The 27686-nt window shown below is 38.6% G+C and overlaps 1 protein-coding gene across 1 annotated transcript in view; it reads left to right on the forward strand.

Moving 5' to 3' along the window:
* The window catches only part of STK32B (serine/threonine kinase 32B), a 459768-nt gene that overhangs the window by 302074 nt on the left and 130008 nt on the right, over positions 1-27686 (forward strand). Inside the window, exons 6-7 of the mRNA XM_053704147.1 lie at positions 5838-5941; positions 13836-13952. Coding sequence (XP_053560122.1) covers positions 5838-5941; positions 13836-13952 — 221 coding nt within the window. The remainder of the gene's footprint in view (positions 1-5837; positions 5942-13835; positions 13953-27686) is intronic.

Raw genomic sequence — 27686 nt, forward strand, 5'->3', positions numbered from 1 at the left:
TAAGTATACCCCCAAGGGTGTACCCTTTGAAATGCCTTTTAAGTGTTTTTTTTATATTCTCTCCTGTGTTAGGACCAATAATGAACATGTATAAATTAGCTCCTGCACTTTTTTGCTGCTGATGTTTTCATAGGTGGTTGTGATGGTTTGATTGGAATTGTGTGTGATCCACACATTTTAGTTAAAGGGTAGTGATGCACTGTAAAACTGTAATATAACCTCCTCTTGTATATAAAAAATTCGGCAATAAAATTGTAAATAATATTTATATTGCAATCCCTATTTTTCATTTTTTTTGTCTGGTGCTGTACTCTTACCCAGATAAGTAAAGAGAAACATGGTATTGTCAGTATATAGCAAAAAACGTTATTAAATATAAATATATATATGCTTACTTAAAATAGTCTATAACAATAATCTATACTGATGTTATTTAAACATTCTTCCCTTATTGGGGATATGATAACTGGATAAGGATCAGGGTATGTACCTAAGCTGAATACAGAGCTCAGGTAAGTAACTTCAGATATAGATATGTAAAATAAAAAGAGCTCACATGCAGGCAAAACTGCACTGATTTTGCACCAATACTGTAACTCACTCAGGGAGAATAATCCTCAATAAGGAATTTGTAACAATGACAAACCATGGTCCCTCTATGTTTTATTGTAAATTATTTGCATTATAATTATTGCTGCATAGTAGTGTAGCTTAAGTTTATAGGGATATTTTAAATTTAGACAAGGCAACAGCCCCAATATCTGCACCTATAGCTTTGTAAACTTTCACTCTGGTTCTGTAAACATTTAAACCCTTGTTGTACTTTAACAATGATGTTTATAAAAGAAAGAAGCACACATCACACAATTCCCTTAAAGGAACAAAAAAACAAAAAAAAATCTCCCATGATTCAAATAGAATATGCATTTTTAAAAACTTTCAAATTTACTTTTATCTAATTTTCTTCAGTTTGTTGTTATCCTTTATTGAAAAGCAGAGCTGTAAGATCAGGAGTGTGCTTGTGTCTGAAGCACTGTATGGCAGCAGTTTTGCAACACTGCTAGACATTAGCAAGAGCACTATTTCCTGTCATGTAGTGCTTGAGGAATGTGCATGCTAAATATCTTATCTCTTCAATAAAAAATAGCATGAGAATAAAGCAAATCGGATAATAAAAGTAAATTGGAAACTTTTTTATAATTGTATTCTTTATCTAAATAATGAAAGAAAAAATTGGGGTTTATGTCCCTTTAATACACAAATGCATAGATGGGTTTTTCAGTTCATGATCATCATGACTTTAAATTGATTTATTATCTAGAATTGAACTTAACCTTATGATCATCTGGGAATAAGTTTTATTTATTTTACTAATGAAAAAAGCTAGTTATTCATCTGATATACTAAAAAGCGTCCTCTGTATTATTAGATCTCCCTTTACGCACTAGGATATTTCATTGCTGCTGGTTTCCCCTCTATGGTTATCGTTCAAGGGGTAAAACCATTAGATGTAACCTCACAGCCACAGTCAATGATTCTTTCGCTCTCAGCCATCACTCTTCAAGGACTGCAGTGCCTGCCCAATACCTGACTGCTGAAACAATGAGCATTGAAAACGGTCCCCCAGGGAACATGCACAAGCTCACACTCTTAAAACAATCTTTAATTTCCAAAATAAAAAACAAACAAGATAAACAACTGAATGATGATAGGGTAAAAAAGGCAGAAACCCCCCCCCCCCCCCAAAGAATATGTCATTTCACCATCCAGTTTGTATTTTTTTTTATTTTTAATGATAAAAAGTGTGTTTTAACAGAAGCTGATGTGCTGATGTTTGTCACGTTCCTTTAAAAACACTGATGTACAAAGACATTATTCTCTTTGACATGCAATTAAACCCGGGTAATTGAAGTCTATTATCTAATTTGCTTCATTCTGTTGATATCCTTTGTTGAAAAGCATATCTTTACATGCTCAGTAGCTGCTGATTGGTAGCTGCACATATATGCCTCAGGTGATTTATTCACCCATGTACATTGTTATTTCTTCAACAAAGGACATCCGAAGAATGAAGCAAATTAAATAATAGACATAAACTGAAATGTTGTTTAATATTGTGTTCTCTATCTGAATCATGAAAGAAAAATTTTGGGTTTCATGTCCCTTTAAGTACTACAGTCATGCTTTAAAGTGATGGTAAACCCAAAACGTATAACAAATGCTAGGATTTACCGTCACTAAAAATAAACATTAGTTTCTCTAATCGTTTCGTAAAAAACAATGTTAAACTCACCCTATCTGTAAGAAAAATTGATCGCTAACTCAGCACCTCCGGCCGCCCACAGCACAGTGCTTTCTTCAATGAGGTGACATTTCCACATCTAAGCCAATAGCGGTGCGTGACATCCTAGCACAGCTATTGTTCTAGATATTACACTTGTCAGGTTACTGCGAGAGGGAAAACTATTTACTTTCAACTCATAGGACAAGTACAACCCAACGAGCGCAAAAATCTTACTTCTAGCGCAATTAACGCACAAACCATTTTAGAAATAGTTAAAAATCTTAGTATTCACCCAGTGATTTCATTGGTGGCCCTAATAAAACAGAAAACAAACACACAAACCAATCAACCGTTAATTTGCGCTCCACTCGTAATCTGGCCCAATATTTCTGCGATTGCTCACATTTTAATACATAAATTATTAACTCATTCTTAATATTAATAAACAAAAAACATGTTTTTTTTTTATTTTCACAAACCATTTTAGAAATAGTTAAAAATCTTAGTATTCACCCAGTGATTTCATTCGTGGCCCTGAAAAAAAAAAAAAAAAACACACAAACCAATCATATTTTACCATGTGGCTTGGTGATAGAGATACTAAGTGATTTTGGATAAGAGATATGTGGTAATGAAGAAAAGATGGAGAGAGTTGGTGAGAGGGAAATATGTGTTGAAAGTGAGAGTAGAGTTGAAAGGTGTTAAAATAGAGAATGGTTGTGAGAAAGCTTGAGGATAAAAAAAAAAAAGAGTATGAGAGTGAGGCAAGGAGGTATTGTGTTCCATATTACTTCTGTACCCAAACAAGCTTAAAAACATATTACACCTTTGGCCTATAGAATAATTTGTTAGCATGTTTTTCTCCAGTGGAATGTAAAAAGGATGTAATTACTTTTATTTTTCTCTAGCATCCATCACTCCTCCTAGAGCAAAGCCAGCATAATGGTGAAATTCAGTTTATTTATATTAATATTTCCAGTATTAATACTAAGGACTGGTAGAGTATTTTTATTTTATTTGTTTGTTTATTTATTGCACAGGGAAAAATGCCAAATTCCCTGGGAGCTATAGCATTTTACAATTTAATAATTTGCAGACAGAATGCCGCAGCATTCTCATGGAATTTCAATAAATCATATAGCCTGTGTCAATCATCCTTATTTGAGAAGTTTGAAGCAGAACAATTCTCTGAAGATAAGATACAGGATGGGTGATAGGAATATATGTTTACATTTAATGGATTATCTCATCTCTAAGCTGTTTCTACTTAGTAAAGACAATACACTGATTTCTATTACCTTTATGATGGTTATGTTCAAAATTAAGTTGTTTAATAATATTCAATGTATAACTTTCTCATCTTAGTTTACTAGGTGACACTGGCTATGGATGCAGTGCCTGCATGCTTTTCTCGTTATTCATAATCTAGATCCTACATAGTGTTATTACAGCCTATATCCTAACAGACTGAAATCAATATGTTAAGCAAATAATAATATTCATTTTCACTCACAAGATATCCTCAAAATATAGCTATCCACACCAACTAGTAGACCAATTACTCCAGTTCCTCAGTTCATTAGAGTTGTGTCTTCCTCAGCAGGGCCACCACCAGTTGTCTCCCCATTCCCTTCTCTAATACGGAAGAGGCATTTCCATAAAATAGACACCTGCAAAAAAGACCACCACCATATTTGTAAAAGAATAAACCTTAGGTAACTCCTGCACAAAGGAAGGTGTGAAAAAAAGAAGACAGCAATGAAGAACCATTGCCTACAGAAAAACACTGATTTATTTTACTGGAAGGGAATGATGCAATGTCTTGTAAACATATGATATAATTATGTTATCTTATTATATATTGGCAAATCTCTTACATATCCTTTACAATACAGAGCCAGTCCTTCCTATGATCAGACCTCTATTAGCTTATCTGCCTTCATACCCTTTATCTCGGATACTCTAAATAACAACCTAGGTTCTAAACGCTTCCCTAGCTCCCTCCGTACCAGAATATTAATTTATGTTTGACTAAAGCATCATAGTGTACTTATATTGTACTGTAGAATATGTTGATTAAAGCAATATCATTTTAAAAATCATACACAGAAATAAATGTAAATAGTCTTTACTATTAAAATAAAGTGTTTTTCACACATTTTTTACATTAGCTCCTTACTCATTTTTAGGGACCAATAATCTAAAACTCTCCGCTTTAGTGACCATATTTAAGACATCTCATCTGCACCGCAAGGACCTTCACATACATTCAGAAAGACAAACCTAAGCTTAAGAGCTGATCATTTCACTGTGAAGAAGAGACTCCTACAACACTACAATATAATGCTCAAAAAGCCCCCAAGGATTTTGCGTAATTTCTTTCCATGCCGGTGAGGTTTTAATCATCAGCCCCTGAGTGTTTATTTTTATCACTTTGTCTCATCATATACTCAAAACCTAGAAGTACTTAATATAAAATTGTTCTATTATGCAAATAACTGACTGGATTTATGCACAAATATTTAGATTTAAAGGAATATGAAACCCAAAATGTTTCTTTCATGATTCAGATAGAACAAGTGATTTTAAACAGCGTTCTATTTTATTTCTACTATTAATTGGGGGGGAAAAAATCAACGATCACATGATTAAGGGGTTTTTCCCTGAAACGTTGTCTTTCTATGGATCTGTTCCTATGTAACCAATAAAGGACTTTTACTGCATGATTTTGGATACCACCTTTTCTACTTTTATTTATTTTACTTTCAATTGAAAAGCAGGTTTAGGAGCTGGAACATTTCCGCAGCACTATATGGCAGCAGTTTATCAAGAATGTTATCCACTATTTCCTGCCATGTAGTGTTCAAGATGCCTACCTAGGTATCTTTTCAACGGAGAATATTATGGAAACAAAACAAATTTGATAATAAAAGTAAATTGGAAACTTTTTTATATGTTCTGCCTGAGTCACAAAATCATTTTTTCGGTTTCATATCTCTTTAAAGGGACAGTCTAGGCCAAAATAAACTTTCATGATTCAGATAGAGCATGTCATTTTAAACAATTTTCCAATTTACTTTTATCACCAATTTTGCTTTGTTCTCTTGGTATTCTTAGTTAAAAGCTTAACCTAGGAGGTTCATATGCTAATTTCTTAGACCTTGAAGCCCACCTCTTTCAGATTGCATTTTAACAGTTTTTCACCACTAGAGGGTGTTAGTTCACATATTTCATATAGATAACACTGTGCTCGTGCACGTGAAGTTATATGGGAGCAGGCACTGATTGGTTAAACTGCAAGTCTGTCAAAAGAACTGAAATAAGGGGGCAGTTTGCAGAGGCTTAGATACAAGATAATCACAGAGGTTAAAAGTATATTATTATAACTTTGTTGGTTATGCAAAACTGGGAAATGGGTAATAAAGGGATTATCTATCTTTTAAAACAATAAAAATTCTGGTGTAGACTGTCCCTTTAAGTTTAATCCCTGTGACAATTGCATCTGTGCATCTTTACTGCTTACTTAAAATCTGTTTTCATTTTCTTTGTTAAGCTCCAGAAGTCTTTCAGTCATTTATGGAAGTGGGTCCTGGATATTCATACCCTGTAGATTGGTGGTCATTAGGAATCACAGTTTATGAACTCTTACGAGGTTGGGTAAGTATTTAAATATTTATGTCTATTTAAAGTCTGTTACGCAATGTTGCGCATGTTTAAAGGGACAATAAACACCTTGTAATTACAAAACATTTCTGTTGTTCTGCTATAGAATAATCAGCCAAGTCTTAATGTTTTTAAAACAAATTTGCCTTATTTGTAGGGATGGGCGAATGTGTAAATTTCCGAATTTCGAATGTTAGAACGAATGTTATTACCGAAATTCGAATTATAAATCCGAATGTTGATAAGAACGAATATTCTTAAAAATTCTATAATGGAATGCTATTTACAGTTTTCGAATGTCACTTTCGAATTCAAATGTTTATAATTATATCGAATGTCCACATTCGAAATTTCGAATTTAACATTCTATTTAACAAATACTATTCAGAAGTTCAATAGTTCATGTGGTAGGGAGGGAATCTAGTAAATTGATACATAATAGATACAAATATATCATTTCGAATGTTTCTATATAGAATATTGCATAATTCGAATATTACATTTAAAGAAAGCATTATAAATACTATTACAAATATAAATTCTTATTTTTCGAAAAGAATATTTTCGAATGTAATCGTAAAATTCGAAACCGAACATTCGAAAATCGAATGTTAGAATGTTATGTAAACATTCGAAATTCGATTCGAACGAACGAATGTGTTAAAATTCGTTTCATTTTTCGAATGTTGCGAAACATTCGCCCATCCCTACTTATTTGTAGGAGCCAATCTGGGCTTTGCTTTGCAGACAACAAGGTTAGCCACGGTCCTGAAGGTAGCATAAATTACTCTTGAAGTTGTTATCAGTTACACCCAATTAGGCACAGATATATAACACAGTGAGCCTTGAGTCAGCAATTTTCAGATCTAAATTACATGAAATGAGGGCAAAATAAATTATGAAAATATATTACATGTTTTCTTGCATAACTAAATATTTTATATACAAATCTCAAGGTGTTTACTGTGCCTTTGCAGGGGCATGAACCCATTGTTTTTCTTTCATGATTCAGATAGAACATACAATTTTAAACAACTTTTCAATTTACTTCTGTTATCACATTTTTTTTTCTTGTTATCCTTTGTTGAAAAGCAGGAAGGTAAGTTCAGGAGAGTGCACGTGTCTGCAGCACTAAATGGCAGCAGTTTGGCATACATTAGCACGAGCACTAGATGTCAACACTATTTCCTGTCATGAAGTCCTCCAGACTTGTGCACACTACCTATCTGGATATATATTCAACAAAGAATAACATGAGAACAAAGCAAATTTGATAATAGAAGTAAAAAGAAAACTTTTTTAAATTGTATTTTCTATCTGAATCATGAACGAAAATTTTTTCGGTTTTAAGTCCCATGGTCTATCTAAATTTATTTATAAAATTTCTGGTTATTCATTTACAATGTAGAGAGCAGTCCAATGTAATAATAATAATTATTATTATTCAGCTAGATTACGAGTTTTGCGTTATGTGTATAATGCTGCTTTTTCCCTACCGCTGCTATTACAAGTCTTGTAGGTATACGTGTACTGCACACTTTTTTGGCCGTCACGCAACGTCAATACTGCACTTTTAAAAAAGTCCTTTTTCAATGGGACTTCCATAGCGCCAGTATTACGAGTTTTGCCTGGGAGGCCAAAAAGTGAGTGGTACACCCTATAACCACAAGATTCGTACCGCCATCTAAAGTCAGTAGTTGTACGTTTTACGTTACAAAGCTGTACCATAAAACTCATAACTAAAGTGTTAAAAATGACACTAACACCCATAAACTACCTATTAACCCCTAACTCGAGGCCTTCCCACATCGCAAACACTATAATAAATTTATTAACCCCTTATCTGCCGCTCCGGAACTCGCCGCCACTTAAAAAATGTATTAACCCCTAGTCCACCGCTCCCCGACATAGTCGCCACTAGAATAAAATTATTAACCCCTAAACCTCCGCCCTCGCGCATAAAAACACTATTTAAATATAATTAACCCCTAATCTGCTGTCCACCCACTCCGCAGCTATAATAAACCTATTAACCCCTAAACCTAACCCTAACACCCCCTAACTTAAATTCAATTAAATAAATCTAAATAAAACCTACTATTAATAACTAATGCCTAGATTTAGAGTTCTGCGTTAGGGTTAAAAAGCAGCGTTAAGGGGTCCTAACGCTGCTTTTTAACGCCCGCTGGTATTTAGAGTCAGGCAGGAAAGGGTCTACCGCTCACTTTCTTTCTGCGACTCGAGGCTACGGCAGATCCCCTTACGTCAATTGAGTATCCTATCTTTTCTATGGGATTTGCCTAACGCTGGTATTACGAGTCTTGGATGAAGTGAGCGGTAGAGCCTCTACCGACAAGACTCCAACCGCAAAAAAATGTCTGTAGTTAAGAGTTTTATGGGCTAACGCGGGAACATAAAGCTCTTAACTACTGTGCTATAAAGTACACTAACACCCATAAACTACCTATGAACCCCTAAACTGAGCCCCCCACATTGCAAACCCTATAATAAAATTTTTTAACCCCTAATCTGCCGCTCCGGACACCGCCGCCACCTACATTATCCCTATGAACCCCTAATCTGCTGCCCCTAACATCGACGACACCTATATTATATTTATTACCCCCTAATCTGCCCCCCAACGTCGCCGCCACCTACCTACACTTATTAACCCCTAATCTGCCGACCGGACCTCGCCGCCACTATAATAAATGTATTAACCCCTAAACCGCCGCACTCCCGCCTCGCAAACACTATAATAAATTGTATTAACCCCTAATCTGCCCTCCCTAACATCGCCGCCACCTACCTACAATTATTAACCCCTAATCTCCCGCCCCCAACGTCGCCGCTACTATAATAAAGTTATTAACCCCTAAACCTAAGTCTAACCCTAACACCCCCCTAAGTTAAATATAATTTAAATAAAATGAACTAAATTTACTATCATTAAATAAATTATTCCTATTTAAAACTAAATACTTACCTATAAAATAAACCCTAATATAGCTACAATATAACTAATAGTTACATTGTAGCTATTTTAGGATTTATATTTATTTTACAGGCAACTTTGTATTTATTTTAACTAGGTACAATAGCTATTAAATAGTTAATAACTATTTAATAGCTACCTAGTTAAAATAATTACAAAATTACCTGTAAAATAAATCCTAACCTAAGTTACAAATACACCTAACACTACACTATCAATAAATTAATTAAATAAATTACCTACAAATAGCTAAACTAAAATACAATTAAATAAACTAAACTATAATACAAAAAAACAAACACTAAATTACAGAAAATAAAAAAAAAATTACAAGAAGTTTAAACTAATTACACCTAATCTAAGCCCCCTAATAAAATAAAAAAGCCCCCCAAAATAATAAAATGTCCTACCCTATCCTAAATTACAAAGTAATCAGCTCTTTTACCAGCCCTTAAAATGGCTTTTTGCGGGGCATTGCCCCAAAGTAATCAGCTCTTTTACCTGTAAATAAAAATACAATACACCCCCCCAACATTACAACCCACCACCCACATACCCCTACTCTAAAACCCACCCAAACCCCCCTTAAAAAAACCTAACACTAACCCCCTGAAGATCTCCCTACCTTGAGTCGTCTTCACTCAGCCAAGCCGAATTCTTCATCCAAGCGGGGCAGAAGAGGTCCTCCATCCGATTGAAGTCTTCATCCAAGCAGGGCAGAAGAGGTCTTCCATCCGATTGAAGTGTTCATCCAAGCGGCATCTTCTATCTTCATCCATCCGGAGCGGAGCAGCAGCATCCTGAAGACCTCCGACGCGGAACATCCATCCTGGCCGACGACTGAACGACGAATGACGGTTCCTTTAAATGGCGTCATCCAAGATGGCGTCCCTCGAATTCCGATTGGCTGATAGGATTCTATCAGCCAATCAGAATTAAAGGAACATTAAACCCACATTTTTTCTTTCATGATTCAGATAGAGAGTAACATTTTAAACAACTTTCTAATTTACTTCTATCATCTAATTTGCTTCATTCTCTTGATATTCTTTCCTGAAAAGCATATCTAGATAGGCTCAGTATCTTCTGATTAGTGCATGCACATATTTGCCTTATGTGATTGGCTCACCCATGTGCATTGCTATTTCTTTAACAAAGGATATCTAAAGAATGAAGCAAATTAGATTATAGAAGTAAATTGGAATGTTGTTTAACATTGTATGCTCAATCTGAATCATGAAATAACATTTTTGGGTTTAATATCCCTTTAAGGTAGGAAAAATCTGATTGGCTGATTCAATCAGCCAATCAGTTTGAAGTTCAATCCGATTGGCTAATCCAATCAGCTCGGAACAGCCAATAGAATGCAAGGTCATTCCGATTGGCTGATTGGATCAGCCGATCGGATTGAACTTCAATCTGATTGGCTGATTGAATCAGCCAATCAGATTTTTCCTACCTTAATTCCGATTGGCTGATAGAATCCTATCAGCCAATCGGAATTTGAGGGACGCCATCTTGGATGACATCATTTAAAGGAACCGTCATTCATCGTTCAGTTGTCGGCCAGGATGGATGTTCCGCGTCGGAGGTCTTCAGGATGCTGCCGCTCCGCTCCTGATGGATGAAGATAGAAGATGCCGCTTGGATGAACACTTCAATCGGATGGAAGACCTCTTCTGCCCCGCTTGGATGAAGACTTCAATCGGATGGAGGACCTCTTCTGCCCCGCTTGGATGAAGAATTCGGCTCGGCTGAGTGAAGACGACTCAAGGTAGGGAGATCTTCAGGGGGTTAGTGTTAGGTTTTTTAAGGGGAGTTTGGGTGGGTTTTAGAGTAGGGGTATGTGGGTGGTGGGTTGTAAAGTTGGGGGGAGTGTATTGTATTTTTATTTACAGGTAAAAGAGCTGATTACTTTGGGGCAATGCCCTGCAAAAAGCCCTTTTAAGGGTTGGTAAAAGGGCTGATTACTTTGTAATTTAGGATAGGGTAGAGCATTTTATTATTTTGGGGGGCTTTTTTATTTTATTAGGGGGCTTAGATTAGGTTAATTAGTTTAAACTTCTTGTAATTTTTTTTTATTTTCTGTAATTTAGTGTTTGTTTGTTTTTTTGTATTATAGTTTAGTTTATTTAATTGTATTTTAGTTTAGCTATTTGTAGGTAATTTATTTAATTAATTTATTGATAGTATAGTGTTAGGTGTATTTGTAACTTAGGTTAGGATTTTTTTTACAGGTAATTTTGTAATTATTTTAACTAGGTAGCTATTAAATAGTTATTAACCATTTAATAGCTATTGTACCTAGTTAAAATAAATACAAAGTTGCCTGTAAAATAAATATAAATCCTAAAATAGCTACAATGTAACTATTAGTTATATTGTAGCTATATTAGGGTTTATTTTATAGGTAAGTATTTAGTTTCAAATAGGAATAATTTATTTAATGATAGTAAATTTAGTTCATTTTATTTAAATTATATTTAACTTAGGGGGTGTTAGGGTTAGGGTTAGACTTAGGTTTATAGCTATAATGTAGGTGGCCGCGGTGTCCGGAGAGGAAGATTAGGGGTTAATAATATAATGCAGGTGTCAGCGATACTTGGAGCGGCAGATTAGGGGTTAATAAGTGTAAGATTAGGGGTGTTTAGACTCGGGGGTTCATGTTAGGGTGTAAGGTGTAGACTAAGGTGTAGACCCATAGGAAACAATTGGGCTGCATTAGGAGCTGAACGCTGCTTTTTTGCATGGGGATATCGTGCACGAGCACGTTTTTCCATCTTACCGCTACCGTAATCCTATCTAAATAAACCTAAGCTCCCCATTGCCCTTAAAAGGGCATTTGGATGGGCATTGCCCTTAAAAGGGCATTTAGCTATTTTACATTGCCCAAAAGCCTAAGCTAAAAATAAAACCCACCCAATAAACCCTTAAAAAAACCTAACACTAACCCACGAAGATCCACTTACAGTTTTTGAAGACCGGACATCCATCCTCATCCAGCTGGGAGAAGTCTTCATCCAAGCGACAAGAAGTCCTCAACGAAGCCGGGAGAAGTCTTCATCCAAGCGGCAAGAAGTCATCATCTTGGCGGGCAGAAGTCAGCCAATAGGATTGAGCTTGCATTCTATTGGCACATTGGAACAGCCAATAGAATGTGAGCTCAATCCCATTGGCTGATTGGGTCAGCCAATAGGATTTTTTACCCTTTAATTCCTATTGGCTAATAGAATTCTATCAGCCAATCGGAATTCAAGGGATGCCATCTTGGATGATGTCCCTTAAAGGGAACCTTCAGTGTATGGCTGGGACCATATGAAGAGGATGCTCCGCACCGGATGTCTTGAAGATGGACCCGCTCCACGCCGGAAGGATGAAGATAGAAGATGCCGTCTGGATGAAGACTTCTGCCCGCCTGGAGGACTACTTCTTGCCGCTTGGATGAAGACTTCTCCCGGCTTCATTGAAGACTTCTTGCCGCTTGGATGAAGACTTCTCCCGGCTTCGTTGAGGACTTCTTGCCGCTTGGATGAAGATTTCTCCCAGCTGGATGAGGATGGATGTCAGGTCTTCAAAAACTGTAAGTGGATCTTCGGGGGTTAGTGTTAGTGTTATGTTTTTTTAAGGGTTTATTGACTGGGTTTCATTTTTAGCTTAGACTTTTGGGCAATGTATAAGAGTTAAATGCCCTTTTAAAGGCAATTCTCATCCAAATGCCCTTTTAAGGGCAATGGGGAGCTTATGTTTATTTAGCTAGGATTTTATTTGGGGGGTTGGTTGTGTGGGTGGTGGGTTTTACTGTTGGGGGGTTGTTTGTATTTTTTTACAGGTAAAAGAGCTGATTTATTTGGGGCAATGCCCCGCAAAAGGCCCTTTTAAGGGCTATTGGCAGTTTAGTGTAGGCTAGGGGTTTATTTTTATTTTGGGGGGCTTTTTTATTTTGATAGGGCTATTAGATTAGGAGTAATTCGTTTTTATTTTTGATAATTTCTTTTTTTTATTTTGTGTAATTTAGTGTTTATTATTTTTTGTAATTTAGATAAATTTATTTTTTTAATTTAATTTATTTAATTTTATTGTAATGTATTTATTTTTAAATAGGAATTATTTAGTTATTAATAGTAGGTTTTATTTAGAATTATTTTAATTATGTTAAAGTTAGGGGTGTTAGGGTTAGGGTTACGTTAGGGTTAGGGTTAGACTTAGGGTTAGGTTTAGGGGTTAATATATTTATTTAGTGTTAGTGATGTGGGAGGCCAGAGGTTTAGGGGTTAATAACTTTAGTATAGTGGTGGCAATGTTGGGGGTGGCAGATTAGGGGTTAATAAATTTATGTAGGTGGCAGCGACATTGGGGGCGCCAGATTAGGGGTTAATAAATTTATGTTTTTGGCGGCAGATTAGGGATTAATAAGTGTAATGTAGGTGTCAGCGTTGTCGGGGGCAGCAGATTAGGGGTGTTTAGACTCGGGGTTTATGTTAGGGTGTTAGGTTTAAACATACATTTTCTTTCCCCATAGTCAATGGGGCTGCGTTATGGAGCTTTACGCTCCGCTATTGCAGGTGTTAGGCTTTTCTTTAGCCGGCTCTCCCCATTCATGTCTATGGGGAAATCGTGCACAAGCACGTCAAAGCAGCGCTTGTATTTGTGTGCGGTATGGAGCTCAACGCAGCCATATCGGCCTCAAACGCCGGGTTTTTACAAACCTGTAATAGCAGCGCTATTAAAGGTGAACGGTGGAAATAACTTGCAAGTTATTAGCGAGCCAGCCATAACGCAAAACTTGTAATCTGATTGGTTATTATTATTATTGATGATATAGCTTAAAAATAAAAAAACATGTCATGTATGCACATTACAAACATAATAATATTTGCTTTGCGTTTCTCCTAGAGACCTTATGAGATTCATTCTACCACTCCAATTGATGACATTCTTAACATGTTCAAGATAGAAAGAGTACATTATTCTTCTACCTGGTGTAAGGACATGGTAGCATTGCTTAAAAAAGTAAGTTGTTTTAAGTATATTATATAAAACAAAAAATATTTAGAGTTGTTATACTTTGTAGGATATTGTACAATGTTGTAAGCATAGCACAAGTGTATACAATATACCCTTTAATATAATTCAAGGTGTTTCAGCAATATTTCTGCATGATTATAGAAGGTTTAGTTAAAGGATCAGAAATTTGGACTGAATCATTTTTGCATAGGGAAGTATGTATTAACTTTGTACATTGCTCCTAAAAACTGGACCACAAAACCAATAATGTCTCAAAGCTAAATTAGCACATTCCATAGTAGGAAGCACTAATTAGTATGTTAGCCAAAATGTAACTTGAGATTACAATTTGATCATTTGGTGCTTAATGCACAGGATAATCAACTTTTGATATCACTTTTTAAAGAGAAAATAAACTGTTACCTAAATGGTGACAGGTCCCCTCAGTATTACTATCTTCCTAACCACAACATAATAAACATCTAAACCAACTCCTTATTACAACCCACCTGCGGCTTAACACCCGTAACTGCTATTAATCCCTAAATTGCTACAATCCCAATGCAATGCTCCCATGCCATCATTAACCCCCAACCTCTTTTAAGTCATTAACTGCCAAACTCCCTCTTCACTAAAACCCCCACTGCTAAACTCCTAAACCACTATTAATCCCTAAACCACCAGACCCCAATGAAATTAACTCCAGACTGTAATGCTCGTGGGATACTCCTCTATCAGACCGAACTCGGCCAGTAGTCTTGTTATCCCGGCGTCAAGCCGGAATGATAGGGGATATCCCAGAGCAGAGAAAGTTAGTAAGATGAGGAGAGCGGCACTCACCACAGGCAGGATGGTCCACAGCAGCAAAGGCAGAGCAGTCCAAGGACACACCACTAGAATGGTCAAGGCAGGCAGGGTTCGGCAACAGTAAAGCAGTCCAAGGGCACACCACTAGAATGGTCAAGACAGGCAGGGTTTGGCAACAATAAAGCAGTCCAAGGGCACACCACTAGAATGGTCAAGGCAGGCAGGGTTTGGCAACAATGTATCAGTCCAGCAATTGAGGGATTAAACAGGCAGAGTAGTCAGACAGGCAGAGTTCAGCAGCAGTAAATAAATCCAGAAATTCAGGGGACAAACAGGCAGAGTAGTCAGCAACAGGCAGGTTCAGCAACAAAAGATCAGTCCAGCAGTTAAAGGGTTAAGGCAGGTAGAGTAGTCAGTAACAGGCAGGATCAGCAACAATGGTATAGAACGATCTGTCACACCCAGGAGCACACAAAGTAGCACCTATACTTGGGCAGTGACAGATCGTTAGAGCAGGGTTTAAATAGGCACAGGATTCGCGCCAGAGAGCTCCCAGCAGCATCAGGAGCATGCGGCGATGACGTCAGCGCCGCACTCATCCTGAGCTGACAGTGCCCCTGGTAACGAGCAGGAAGGAGACGCCAGGACCGACACTGCCCCTGGCTAGAGCGGCGTGGCATGACATAGCCCCCTCCACAAGGGTTCCCTCTGGGAACAAAGATGAAGAGTTGGTGTGAGTGCTAGCTAAAGGGTAAAATGCTATCTGTTCCTGCAAGGGATCATTAATTCCTCAAAATGATCCAAAAAAGGATGTACAAAATCTGTGTGGGACAGAAGCGCTCCAAAAACAGAGCTAAGTTACCATACAAAATATAGTGATATAAAAATACAGTGATAACAATAAATAAATACAGGGAGTGCAGAATTATTAGGCAAGTTGTATTTTTGAGGATTAATTTTATTATTGAACAACAACCATGTTCTCAATGAACCCAAAAAACTCATTAATATCAAAGCTGAATATTTTTGGAAGTAGTTTTTAGTTTGTTTTTAGTTTTAGCTATTTTAGGTGGATATCTGTGTGTGCAGGTGACTATTACTGTGCATAATTATTAGGCAACTTAACAAAAAACAAATATATACCCATTTCAATTATTTATTTTTACCAGTGAAACCAATATAACATCTCAACATTCACAAATATACATTTCTGACATTCAAAAACAAAACAAAAACAAATCAGTGACCAATATAGCCACCTTTCTTTGCAAGGACACTCAAAAGCCTGCCATACATGGATTCTGTCAGTGTTTTGATCTGTTCACCATCAACATTGCGTGCAGCAGCAACCACAGCCTCCCAGACACTGTTCAGAGAGGTGTACTGTTTTCCCTCCTTGTAAATCTCACATTTGATGATGGACCACAGGTTCTCAATGGGGTTCAGATCAGGTGAACAAGGAGGCCATGTCATTAGATTTTCTTCTTTTATACCCTTTCTTGCCAGCCACGCTGTGGAGTACTTGGACGCGTGTGATGGAGCATTGTCCTGCATGAAAATCATGTTTTTCTTGAAGGATGCAGACTTCTTCCTGTACCACTGCTTGAAGAAGGTGTCTTCCAGAAACTGGCAGTAGGACTGGGAGTTGAGCTTGACTCCATCCTCAACCCGAAAAGGCCCCACAAGCTCATCTTTGATGATACCAGCCCAAACCAGTACTCCACCTCCACCTTGCTGGCGTCTGAGTCGGACTGGAGCTCTCTGCCCTTTACCAATCCAGCCACGGGCCCATCCATCTGGCCCATCAAGACTCACTCTCATTTCATCAGTCCATAAAACCTTAGAAAAATCAGTCTTGAGATATTTCTTGGCCCAGTCTTGACGTTTCAGCTTGTGTGTCTTGTTCAGTGGTGGTCGTCTTTCAGCCTTTCTTACCTTGGCCATGTCTCTGAGTATTGCACACCTTGTGCTTTTGGGCACTCCAGTGATGTTGCAGCTCTGAAATATGGCCAAACTGGTGGCAAGCGGCATCTTGGCAGCTGCACGCTTGACTTTTCTCAGTTCATGGGCAGTTATTTTGCGCCTTGGTTTTTCCACACGCTTCTTGCGACCCTGTTGACTATTTTGAATGAAACGCTTGATTGTTCAATGATCACGCTTCAGAAGCTTTGCAATTTTAAGAGTGCTGCATCCCTCTGCAAGATATCTCACTATTTTTGACTTTTCTGAGCCTGTCAAGTCCTTCTTTTGACCCATTTTGCCAAAGGAAAGGAAGTTGCCTAATAATTATGCACACCTGATATAGGGTGTTGATGTCATTAGACCACACCCCTTCTCATTACAGAGATGCACATCACCTAATATGCTTAATTGGTAGTAGGCTTTCGAGCCTATACAGCTTGGAGTACGACAACATGCATAAAGAGGATGATGTGGTCAAAATACTCATTTGCCTAATAATTCTGCACTCCCTGTACAGTGATGAAAATAAGTAAATATGTATATATATAAATAATATATGTAAAAATAAGTGTGAAAATGTGATCTTGTGAATAAAACTGATCTTTATAAACCAAACTTGTGAACAATCAATTAATTTTTAAAAAACAATTAATTATCGTGCCAAAGTAGTCAAATAGGAGGATATGACAAAATTCATTGATCAAATGTAACAAATTTATTAAAATACTAAAAATACTAAAATAGCACACTAAAGGTATTTAATAGTGTAAGATGCCGGCATCTGATTGAATTTAAAAGTATCTACAAATATATTAATGATCATATATACAACTAATACAATGATAGAAAATGACAATATTATATCAAAAAATATATTACTTTAACAAGATCATACACATATGTGTCGCCCAGGCTCTAGGTACTAGAAAGAAACTAGGAACTTTGTAGTTGGTAGGTTTATAGTGTCCTTACACAGATTCTTAGGAAGATCGGTTTACGGAGTGTTTTCTTCAGCTGTGCACAGCTTAATTACCAATAGTAACTCACAGTTCTCAGATACATCAACATATGTTTCAGTCCGTTGGAAACTCCGATACAATAGTGACGTCAGACCTCTTCCAGTCCAATCAATGTGTGCTATGGGTCTCTCACCTAGTACGGAGGTTCCTATACCGGAGACAGAGCCGGTCCTTAATTGCGGTTTCAATCGTAGAGATGTTTGTTCCGTTTAAAGGAAATCTTAAAGCAGTCTCTTTGTTATTTAAATCTGCAGCAATCTCTTTTATGTGGTATCTTTAATCCGGAATCTTCAATTCACATAGGGCCCAATCAAAGTTAGGCAAATATTAAAAGGACATAGCACATTTAACAGGAATTACACATATGGTTTGTATTTCAAATGTATAACACAAACGATGTAACTGCAATGTGTTTGATGTAAAGGAAAAAAGGCCAGGTAACACAGGAATTATTCATATGCCCAAAAACGATGAATCAAAATTTGGGGATGAACCGAACCTGCTTGTTACAAGTGTATAGCCTTTTTGGGTGCAATCAGTAAACAAATTCAGTTCCTTTTACAGAGGGATCACTATTGTTTATTTCAGGGTTAGCAGCTGATTCATTATTTACAGTGACTTGTATGTTTGTGATTTTCTCACTGTTTTTGGATTGCTTATAATCTTCAAGATCTCTTTTAAATTTCTTATTTTTCTCTTCTATTATCATTTGTTTAAATTCAATAATATTTTTCATCATAATTTGTTGTTTATTTTTATATTCCATATCATTTTCAAAAGGTCTAAGTATTTCTTTGAATGTATCTATTTCCTTTTTAATTTGGGATAAATTCAGTTGTCTAACTTTAACAAGAATTTTTAAAAGATTAATTGAAGCTGTTTCTAGTGTATTGTACCATTCTGTAGAGAACTCATCTTTTAGTTCAAATGTGCAGTCTTTCTCAAACCTCTGGGAACCATGTTGGAATCAATATATTTGTGTGTATAGCATAATTCAACTGAATGCTTAAGTTCTTTTAAAAGTATGTCTTCCAAATTTTTACAAGTTGTATGTAAATCTACTGGTACAGAAGTGGAGGTGATGTTAGCGTTTAATTCCCCTATGTTTATTTCTGTTAAAATATCATCTCTAAAGGAAAAAAGTTCCATTATAAGAAACTGGTTGATTTGGCGTTAAAAAATATATAATATATATATATATATAGTGATATTTGAAAGCAGCTATTCAAAACACCTGAGGAATCAAGTAGAAACAAAGAGGAACCAGAGCCGGCCTCAAAGGATGAGCAGCATGGAATTTAGAGACCAGAGATGGGGCATGCACATCACGGGCAAGGACCCAGGAACGGTCTGCCAGGGAGTAACCCTTCCAATGTACCAGGTATTACAATTGTCTACACCTGTATCTAGAGTCCAGGATCTTAGCTACCTCATATTCGGGGTCCCCATGGACCAGGAGTTGAGGAGGAGGAGCTCGGAGCCGGGTATATCTATTCTTGCTGTATGGTTTAAGCAGTGAGATGTGGAAGACTAGATGTATGCGTAGGGTTTTTGGAAAGGCCACTTTGTAGGCAACAGGAGACAGTCTTTTCATGACCTTGTAAGGGCCGATAAATCTGGGCCCCAATTTGTGACAGGGTTGACGTAGACGCATGTGTCGAGTAGATATCCAAACACGTTCACCCACTGGAATGGCACGTACAGAAGTCCTATGATGATCAGCGAACTTCTTATATCTAGAGACAGCTGAACGTAGCTGAGAGCGAATATGTTGCCAATGAGTGGTGAATCCAGTGACGTGTCGGTCTGCGGCAGGGACCCCAGTTGACTGAGTTAAGAAAGGGAACACACGAGGTTCATATCCTGCTGCGGCTTGAAATGGAGAACATTTAAGGGAAGAGTGCCAATGAGTGTTTCTTGCCAGCTCAGCTAGGGGTAGAAACTCAGACCAGTTGGTATGACTAGCATTAACAAAGGCTCTAAGGTAGGATTCGAGATCCTGGTTTGCACTCTCAGTTAGTCCATTGGTCTGTGGATGGTAGCCAGAAGACAAGGAAACCGTGGTTCCAATTGATTTACAAAAGGCCCTCCAAAAGGCAGAGATAAACTGTGAACTTCTGTCGGAAACAATGTTCACAGGAATGCCATGAAGTCGTACCACATGCAAGAGAAAAAGGGACGATAATTCTTGAACAGAAGGTAGTTTGGTTAGTGGTACGAAGTGAGCCAGTCTGGAAAAGCGGTCTACCACATCCCAGATGACTGTATGGTGGTCAGAAGAAGGAAGATCCACAATGAAGTCCATTGTTATATGTGTCCATGGTTGTTTGGGAATGGACAATGGTTGGAGCAAGCCAAGAGGCAAAGATCGGGGAGTCTTGTTGGCAGCACAAGTTGTGCAGGCTTTGACATAGTCCTGTGCATCAGACTTCATAGTAGGCCACCAAACATGTTGGAAAAGACGCTTGAAAGTCCTAGTCGAACCGGAATGTCCTGAGAGTTTGCTATCATGAGCCCAGGCTAACACAGGGATACATAGTTTCCGGGGTACAAAGAGGATATCGGAGGACATGGGGGCTCCAGGAGGTTTACTAGACTGAGCACGTTGCAGTCTCTGCAGAGGGTTGTATTGAGTTGAGTGACCACAGAGGAGGGGGGTATGATATGTTCAGTAGGAGCTTCTGAGGAATCACTTGAATGAAGGAACTGACGGGAAAGGGCGTCCGCCTTCTTGTTCTTGGTCCCAGGAAGATAAGAGACCACAAAGTTAAAACGAGAAAAGAACAAGGCCCACCTGGCCTGTCGAGGATTGAGTCGGTGAGCAGTCTCTAGGTAAGTCAGATTCTTATGGTCGGTGAGAATCTGAATAGGATTGGCGGTGCCCTCTAACCAATGATGCCATTCAGTTAAGGTCATCTTAATGGCTAGAAGTTCATGATTACCAACATCATATTTTCTCTCAGCAGGGGTAAAGCGTTTAGAGTAAAAGGCTACAGGGTGGGATTTGGAAGTCAAAGGGTCCCTTTGGGTGAGAACTGCTCCAGCCCCTATCTCGGAGGCATCAACCTCTAAAGTAAACTGTAGGACAGGATCAGGATGGCGGAGCACAGGAGCTGAACAGAAAGCCTTTTTCAGACAAGAGAAGGCATTATCAGCCTCAGGAGGCCAATGTTTACAATCCTTGTTCCGTTTTGTTAATTCAGTGAGAGGAGCTACTGTTTGAGAAAAGTTCTTTATAAACTTGCGGTAATAATTGGAGAAACCCAAAAACCTCTGCAATTCCTTTAAAGAGGTAGGTTGAGGCCACTCTAGTACCGAGGTGAGTTTAGCAGGATCCATGGCAAAACCCTCCTTCGAGATGAAATAACCAAGGAATTGGATTTGCACTTGATCGAACTCGCACTTTTCTAGCTTGGCAACCAAGGAATTATCCCTGAGGTGAAGAAGCACCTGTCTCACGTGCCTATGATGCTCCTCTAAAGTGGGAAAGAAAACAAGGGTATCATCCAGATAAACGATGACAGTACGGTTGAGGAGATCAAGGAAGACATCATTGACAAATGCCTGGAAGACTGCAGGGGCGTTACACAGCCCAAAGGGCATTACAAGGTATTCATAATGCCCAGATCTTGTGTTAAAGGCGGTCTTCCATTTGTGGCCTGGGGAGATGCAAATCAGATTATATGCCCCACGTAAGTCCAGTTTCATGAAAAAGTGGGCATCCTGGAGTGAGTCATACAGTTCGGTGATCAATGGTATGGGATAGCAATTCTTGATGGTTATGTTGTTCAAGGCCCTGTAGTCAATGCAGGGTCTGAGCCCACCATCCTTCTTACTGACAAAAAAGAAGCCGGCCCCAGCAGGAGAGGAGGAAGGACGAATGAAACCTTTAGCTAGGTTCTCTTGTATGTACTCCTCCATGGATTTGATTTCAGCCTTGGAGAGTGGATAAGTCCTCCCTTTGGGAAGTGGGGCTCCGGGAAAGAGGTCGATCTTGCAGTCGTAAGGATGGTGGGGTGGCAACACGTCGGCTGCTTTTTTCTCAAGCACATCAGTGAAGTCCGCATATACTGAGGGAAGGTTAGGAGGAGTCTGTATAGTGGCTATGGGAATACTATGGGAATACGGGTCAGAGGAATGACTTTAGCAAGGCAGGAGTGGAAACAGGAGGTGCCCCAGGAGGCCAGTTGTCCCTCAGTCCAATCGAACCGTGGATTGTGTACCCGAAGCCAAGGAAGACCAAGGATGACAGGCTGTGCTGGGGAAGGAATAACCTCTAACTGCAGCTGTTCAATGTGGAGGACTCCCACAGTCAGGGTCAGGGGTGCTGACTCGAAATGAATCAGGCCCGAACCAAGAGGGGTGCCATCCAGGGAAGTTATTTTGAGACAATGTCTTTTCTGTTGAAGAGGCAAACCAGCTTGAATCATGACACGGTGATCCAGGAAAAGGGAGAGGGAAATAGAGAAAATTCTCAGAGGGATAATGGATCCACCATGGGACCAAAGACAATAATAAGCATTTGGGCGTCTAAGGAGGTTTAAGAACCCACCTACTCCAGATCGTCCAGTACTTGTCAATACGGTCAGTCGTGTTATAAAAACCTCTCTTCATTGACGCTAAGTAATCTATGAGTTGAGTGATCTGAGCTAAAGTTGGAGCTTCAAGTTTTTTCCATGACCTGGCTATACACATCTTGGTTGCAATAAAAATTGCAACTCCAAGGATTTGTTGGGGTTTTTGTAGTTCCCTAAGACCGATATGCAGAAGGGCTAATGCTGGGGATTTAGGTAATGTGATGCCCAAGTCAGAGAGCAATAGAAAAGTCTCTCTCCACAAGGGGGCAATTTTTGGGCAGGACCACCATATATGTAAATCTGTGCCGTGTTGGCCACATTCCCTCCAGCATTGCGGGGAGGCTGTAGGATATATCTTTGACAACTTATGGGGGGTTAGATACCACTTTAAAAGAACCTTGAAGTAAATTTCAAGGAAAGTTATGCAATGTATAGCTGATTTAGTAATCATTGTCGAATGTTCCACTTCCATCGGGGTAATTTGGACATCTATTTCACGTCCCCACGCCTTAATCTGCCAGGGTATGATTTCGCTGTAATCGCTGAGGAGTAGCAGATGATGATTTGTAAGTGATTTTATAGGCTTAGTCCCTGCTTGCCATCGTTTCTCCCAAGTAGTACTTTCTCTCAGCTGTGTCTTGGGGAAACCCCAAGCCTGGCAATATTCTAACAAGCTATAACTTTCAAACATTAACCATCTCGGAGCCTCTTTCACCTGCGCGACTATTTGTTTAGTTGTTGATAGTCTCTTCTGGGTATAGAGGTCCCCAACACAGATAAAATTCCATGATAGCCAATCCTGTCTATGTATATCTGGGAGACCCATCATCAGTCCCTGGAGACTATGAATAGGTGAAGGATGGGGTGCCAGTCCTTTGTGATGTCTAAGTCTATGCCATGTCCGGCAATTGTCTAAGATTATTTTATTCGTGAGCGCTGCATCCAGGAGCCTATGCTTAGGAATCCATATTAGATCTTTTAGGAGGAATTTTCTAGGGATAACCTCAGTCTCAAGCAAAAACCATGCCGGTTTCTCTTTCTCATTGCTCCAGGCCGCAATGTGAGTTAACCTGGCTGCGTCATGGTATAGATATATATTGGGAAAAGCTATGCCTCCTTTGTTTATCGGTAGTTGAAGAATACGGCTCGCCACCCTCGGAATCTTTCCTCTCCAGACATAGTTAATGAATATAGACTGAATCTGAGATAGATAGATTTTTGGTATCGTATAGGGTATGCACCTAAATAGGTACAGAATTTTTGGAAGGATAGTCATTTTAAGAGTAGAGATACGTCCCATCCAGGAGATTTCTCTATAATCCCACCTCTGTAGAAGACTTTTAATTTCTACAATCAATGGCTCAAAATTATATTTAATAACCTTATTTATATCAGGGCCTAAAAATATACCCAGGTGTTTAATAAGATCTGTGTGCCAGGTGAAAGAGAAGCGAGTCTTAAGTGTGGCGATGAGCCCGGAATCAAGATTAATTGCTAGAGCTTCCGTTTTGAGAATGTTTACTTTATAGAGACTGAGAACCCCATAGGATTCTAAGGTCCTGAAAACTTCCGGAATTGAAGAGCTCGGGTTAGTTAACAAGATGGTCAGATCGTCGGCAAAGAGGGCGATTTTCTCTGTTCGCTCACCTATCTTGACTCCCTCTATGCCTTGAGAATGCCTGATCTCTTGGGCTAAAGGTTCCATAACCATAGCAAAGATCAGAGGCGAAAGAGGGCAGCCTTGCCTAGTCCCATTGGTAATGGGGAAGGCTCTAGATCTAAAACCTACGCCTCTGACCGTTGCAAATGGTGCAGTATATAACGCCTGAACCATGCCAATGAATTGGGGAGGAAAGCCAAAAGATTTGAGTACCTGCCAGATATAATCCCATCGGACCCTGTCAAATGCCTTTTCCGCGTCTAAAGACAGGGCCACGATGGGAACCTCCCGGCGGGCTGACTCAGAGAACACCTGTAAAAGTTTACGAGTATTGTCAGGACCTTGCCTGCCAGATGTAAAGCCAACTTGGTCTATTTGTATGATATCCGGGAGTAGATGAACAATCCTATTGGCTAAAAGCTTAGAATACATCTTGACGTCAAAATTTATCAGAGAGATAGGTCTATAATTGGCACAGTAGAGGGGATCCTTTCCTGGTTTGGGAATTGCGATAATAGATGCTTCCAAAAACTCTCTTGAAAAACTTCCTACCTCGGCCACCTCATTAAAGAAGGGGCAGAGGAGGGATGATAGATGTTGTTTGAACATTTTATAGAAAGAGCCCGTAAAACCGTCGGGTCCTGGAGACTTATTCGGTTTAAGTTGGGTAATGACGTTACAAATTTCTTTAGTAGAGAACGGATGTAGGAGTGAGTTCCTTGCCTCTTCTGTGAGTGTAGGAAGCTTAAGGGGGTCTAGAAACTCCTGTATCCTATCAATAGAGGGGGTTTCAAGGTTTTCTGCTTCCGTAAGATTATAGAGTTGATACTAATAGTCAGCGAAAGCATTTCCAATATCCTCGGGAGCTAAAATTCTAGAGCCATTAATCTCTAGAGCTTGAACCCTAGAGTGGGCAGTTCTTGCATTAAGTTTTCGAGCTAAAAGCTCGTTTGCCTTATTGCCTTTATGGTACATTACTTGCTTAAATTTTGCCAGATTGGCTTTGATTCTATCATGCTCTAGTTGGAGGATTTGTCTTCTGAGGGCACTAATTTCATCAGAAATTAAGCTAGTAGGATTATCCTTGTTGATTTTCTCCATGTCCCTCAGTTTCATGGCCAGCTGGCCCAAAGGACCTCCTCTGTTCTTCCGGACTCTAGCTGATTCAGAGATGCAGACCCCCCCTTATATATGCCTTGAATGCCCCCCACAAGATTTGGAAGGAAGTTTGACCTGGTATATTGAACTGTATATAGTCATTAATCGCTTTTGTAAGTGAGTCCTTAAATCCTGGTTCTTCCCAAAGAAAATTTGGGAACCTCCAAGAATGTCCCCCTTTGCGAGCCCCTGATGGAAAAATGTCAAAGGAAACCGCATCGTGGTCTGACCATGTACAGATATGTATTCATGAGCTTGTGACCTCATTGAGGAGCCAAGAATCAACTAGAAAATAATCCAGTCTAGAATAGGATTTATGCGGATTGGAGAAAAAAGTGAAATCTTTGTCCTCAGGATGACATGATCGCCAGACATCGTATAATTCATGTCTAGCGGATAAGGATCTGAATTTAATTGCTGTAGAACTGGTATAAGGGTCGATGGATTTACCCATTACAAGTTTTTTATCTAGTTTAGGGTCCCAGATGACATTAAAATCTCCTCCAATTACGATATGACCTTGTCTCACCGATTTTGCTAGATTAAGGACTTTTGATAGAAAATGTAATTGTTGTTGATTTGGGGCATATAAATTAACTAAGGTAAAAAGGGTACCATTGAGTTTACACACACAGATAATGAATCTGCCGCCAGGGTCTCTATCTAAGTATATTTGTTCAAACTGGAGGTCTTTATGTAGGAGTATTGCAACTCCTCTTGTCTTATCGGTATAAGAGGCCGTAATCAGGCTTGGGTATAGAGTCGATCTATATGTTTGGGGTCTATCTATTATCCAATGAGTTTCCTGGATAAATAGGACATGTCCCTTTAATCTTTTGCCGTATGTTGTTAACATACTGCGTTTATCAGGCGAGTTTAGGCCCTTAGCATTTAGAGTGAGGAATTGTATGGAGGTCTCCATTATGGAAAATGGGGCAAGGGTAGAGGGGAGGGAAAAATAAAAAAAAAAATAAAAAAAATAATACAAGTAAAAAGGCTAAAGTAGAAAAAACATATGGAAGGAAAGTTAAAAATGTAAAGAGATATAATATATAGATTTTGAGAGTTCAGATGTACCAAAGAGTAACAGTATTCTTAAGAAACGTAGGGATTCTAATTGATCCACAAGTTTACGTCCATAAACTTAGGTATTATTGAGGGGGAGGGGGTTGGTGAGGCCAGATGGTATAAAAGATAAAGGCCTCGGATTGAGATAGCAGATACTGTGCAAACGGTGAGTTGAAAACAAATATGAATTTATGTGTATTTGTGACCAGTGTATTAGGTGTAGCTAAAGGAGGAGGGCCGATGCCCTCCCTTAAATGGTAAATAAGTGAGATCCAGTGGGGGAGAGGGGGAGGGGAAGGGGGGAAGGTATTCGGGGGCAAGGGTTATTTTAGATCTAGCGAGGTGTCTTGGGAAACCAAGGGAAATATCCTAAGTGTGGTCATATGCTTACTTATAAAACCTATGTGTCTATACTAAATCTATGTGGAAAGTCAGTGTCCAATGTATAGCATTTTATATTAGAAACATAAGTACTAAAACAGTGGTGTATTTAGTGGCAATTTATTAACCTAAAATAGGACATGGCCTATGAAGAGAGTGTGATTTTGCGGTTGTCACTGGGCTAAATGTCCCTAAAAAAATCTAATAGTATCCTAGTACATATAAGAAAGGTGACTTTAAACCTTATTTTTAGAGGGTAAGATAAAAATGAGCAAAAGTACATTTAGGCTACAAGATCTAAAAACATAATACTCAAATGTTTTTGCCAGGGCTAATGCCTTCCAACAATTGAACACCAGGTTATATGCACCTTCTACTCCGGCAAAGGGACCCAAACACAGAATCCGAATCTATCTATCTATAATCTAGCGAATGAGACATTTAAAACATTACATAGTCAAATAAACCTGAGGTCAACTTATAGGTACTATAAAAACATTCACTGTGCACCTTAACCATAAATAAATAGAGCGAGTGGCTCAGAACTGGGCTTTGTGATATAAGTGAGAATATAAAGACAAATCTATAAATTCCCTGTGAGGGGTGAATATCTATCTTAATATTAAGTTACAAAAACTTAAAACATTACATAATCAAACAAACCTGAGACCAACATATAAGTGCTATAAAGGCATTCAATTTGCACCCTAACCATAAATAAATGAAGCAAGTGGCTCAGAGCTGAGCTTTGTAATATAAGTGAAAATATAAAGACAAATCTATAAATTCCCGGTGAAGGGTGAATATCTATCTTAATATTTAAGTTACAAAGACTTCCCATTGGCTATCTTAGACTAATCTAGTGTGATAAGTGTTGAAAAGAGAAGTAGATATCTAGATAGTGCATAATCTCAGTGACATCTAGCTGTTGGATCCGCCTCGGAGCCAGACACAGCAACATCACTTATAAGGCATAACAAGCCAAAAGGGCTATATATAAGGACATATGTTGCTGTATCTATATCCCAGAGCAAGGCCAAAACCTTAACTATCCAAAAATTTCTAGACAGAAAATGATAACTGTGTCAGTGAGACATATGGATTACAC

Source organism: Bombina bombina, chromosome 2, assembly GCF_027579735.1.
Source record: "Bombina bombina isolate aBomBom1 chromosome 2, aBomBom1.pri, whole genome shotgun sequence".
NCBI classification, from domain to species: domain Eukaryota; kingdom Metazoa; phylum Chordata; class Amphibia; order Anura; family Bombinatoridae; genus Bombina; species Bombina bombina.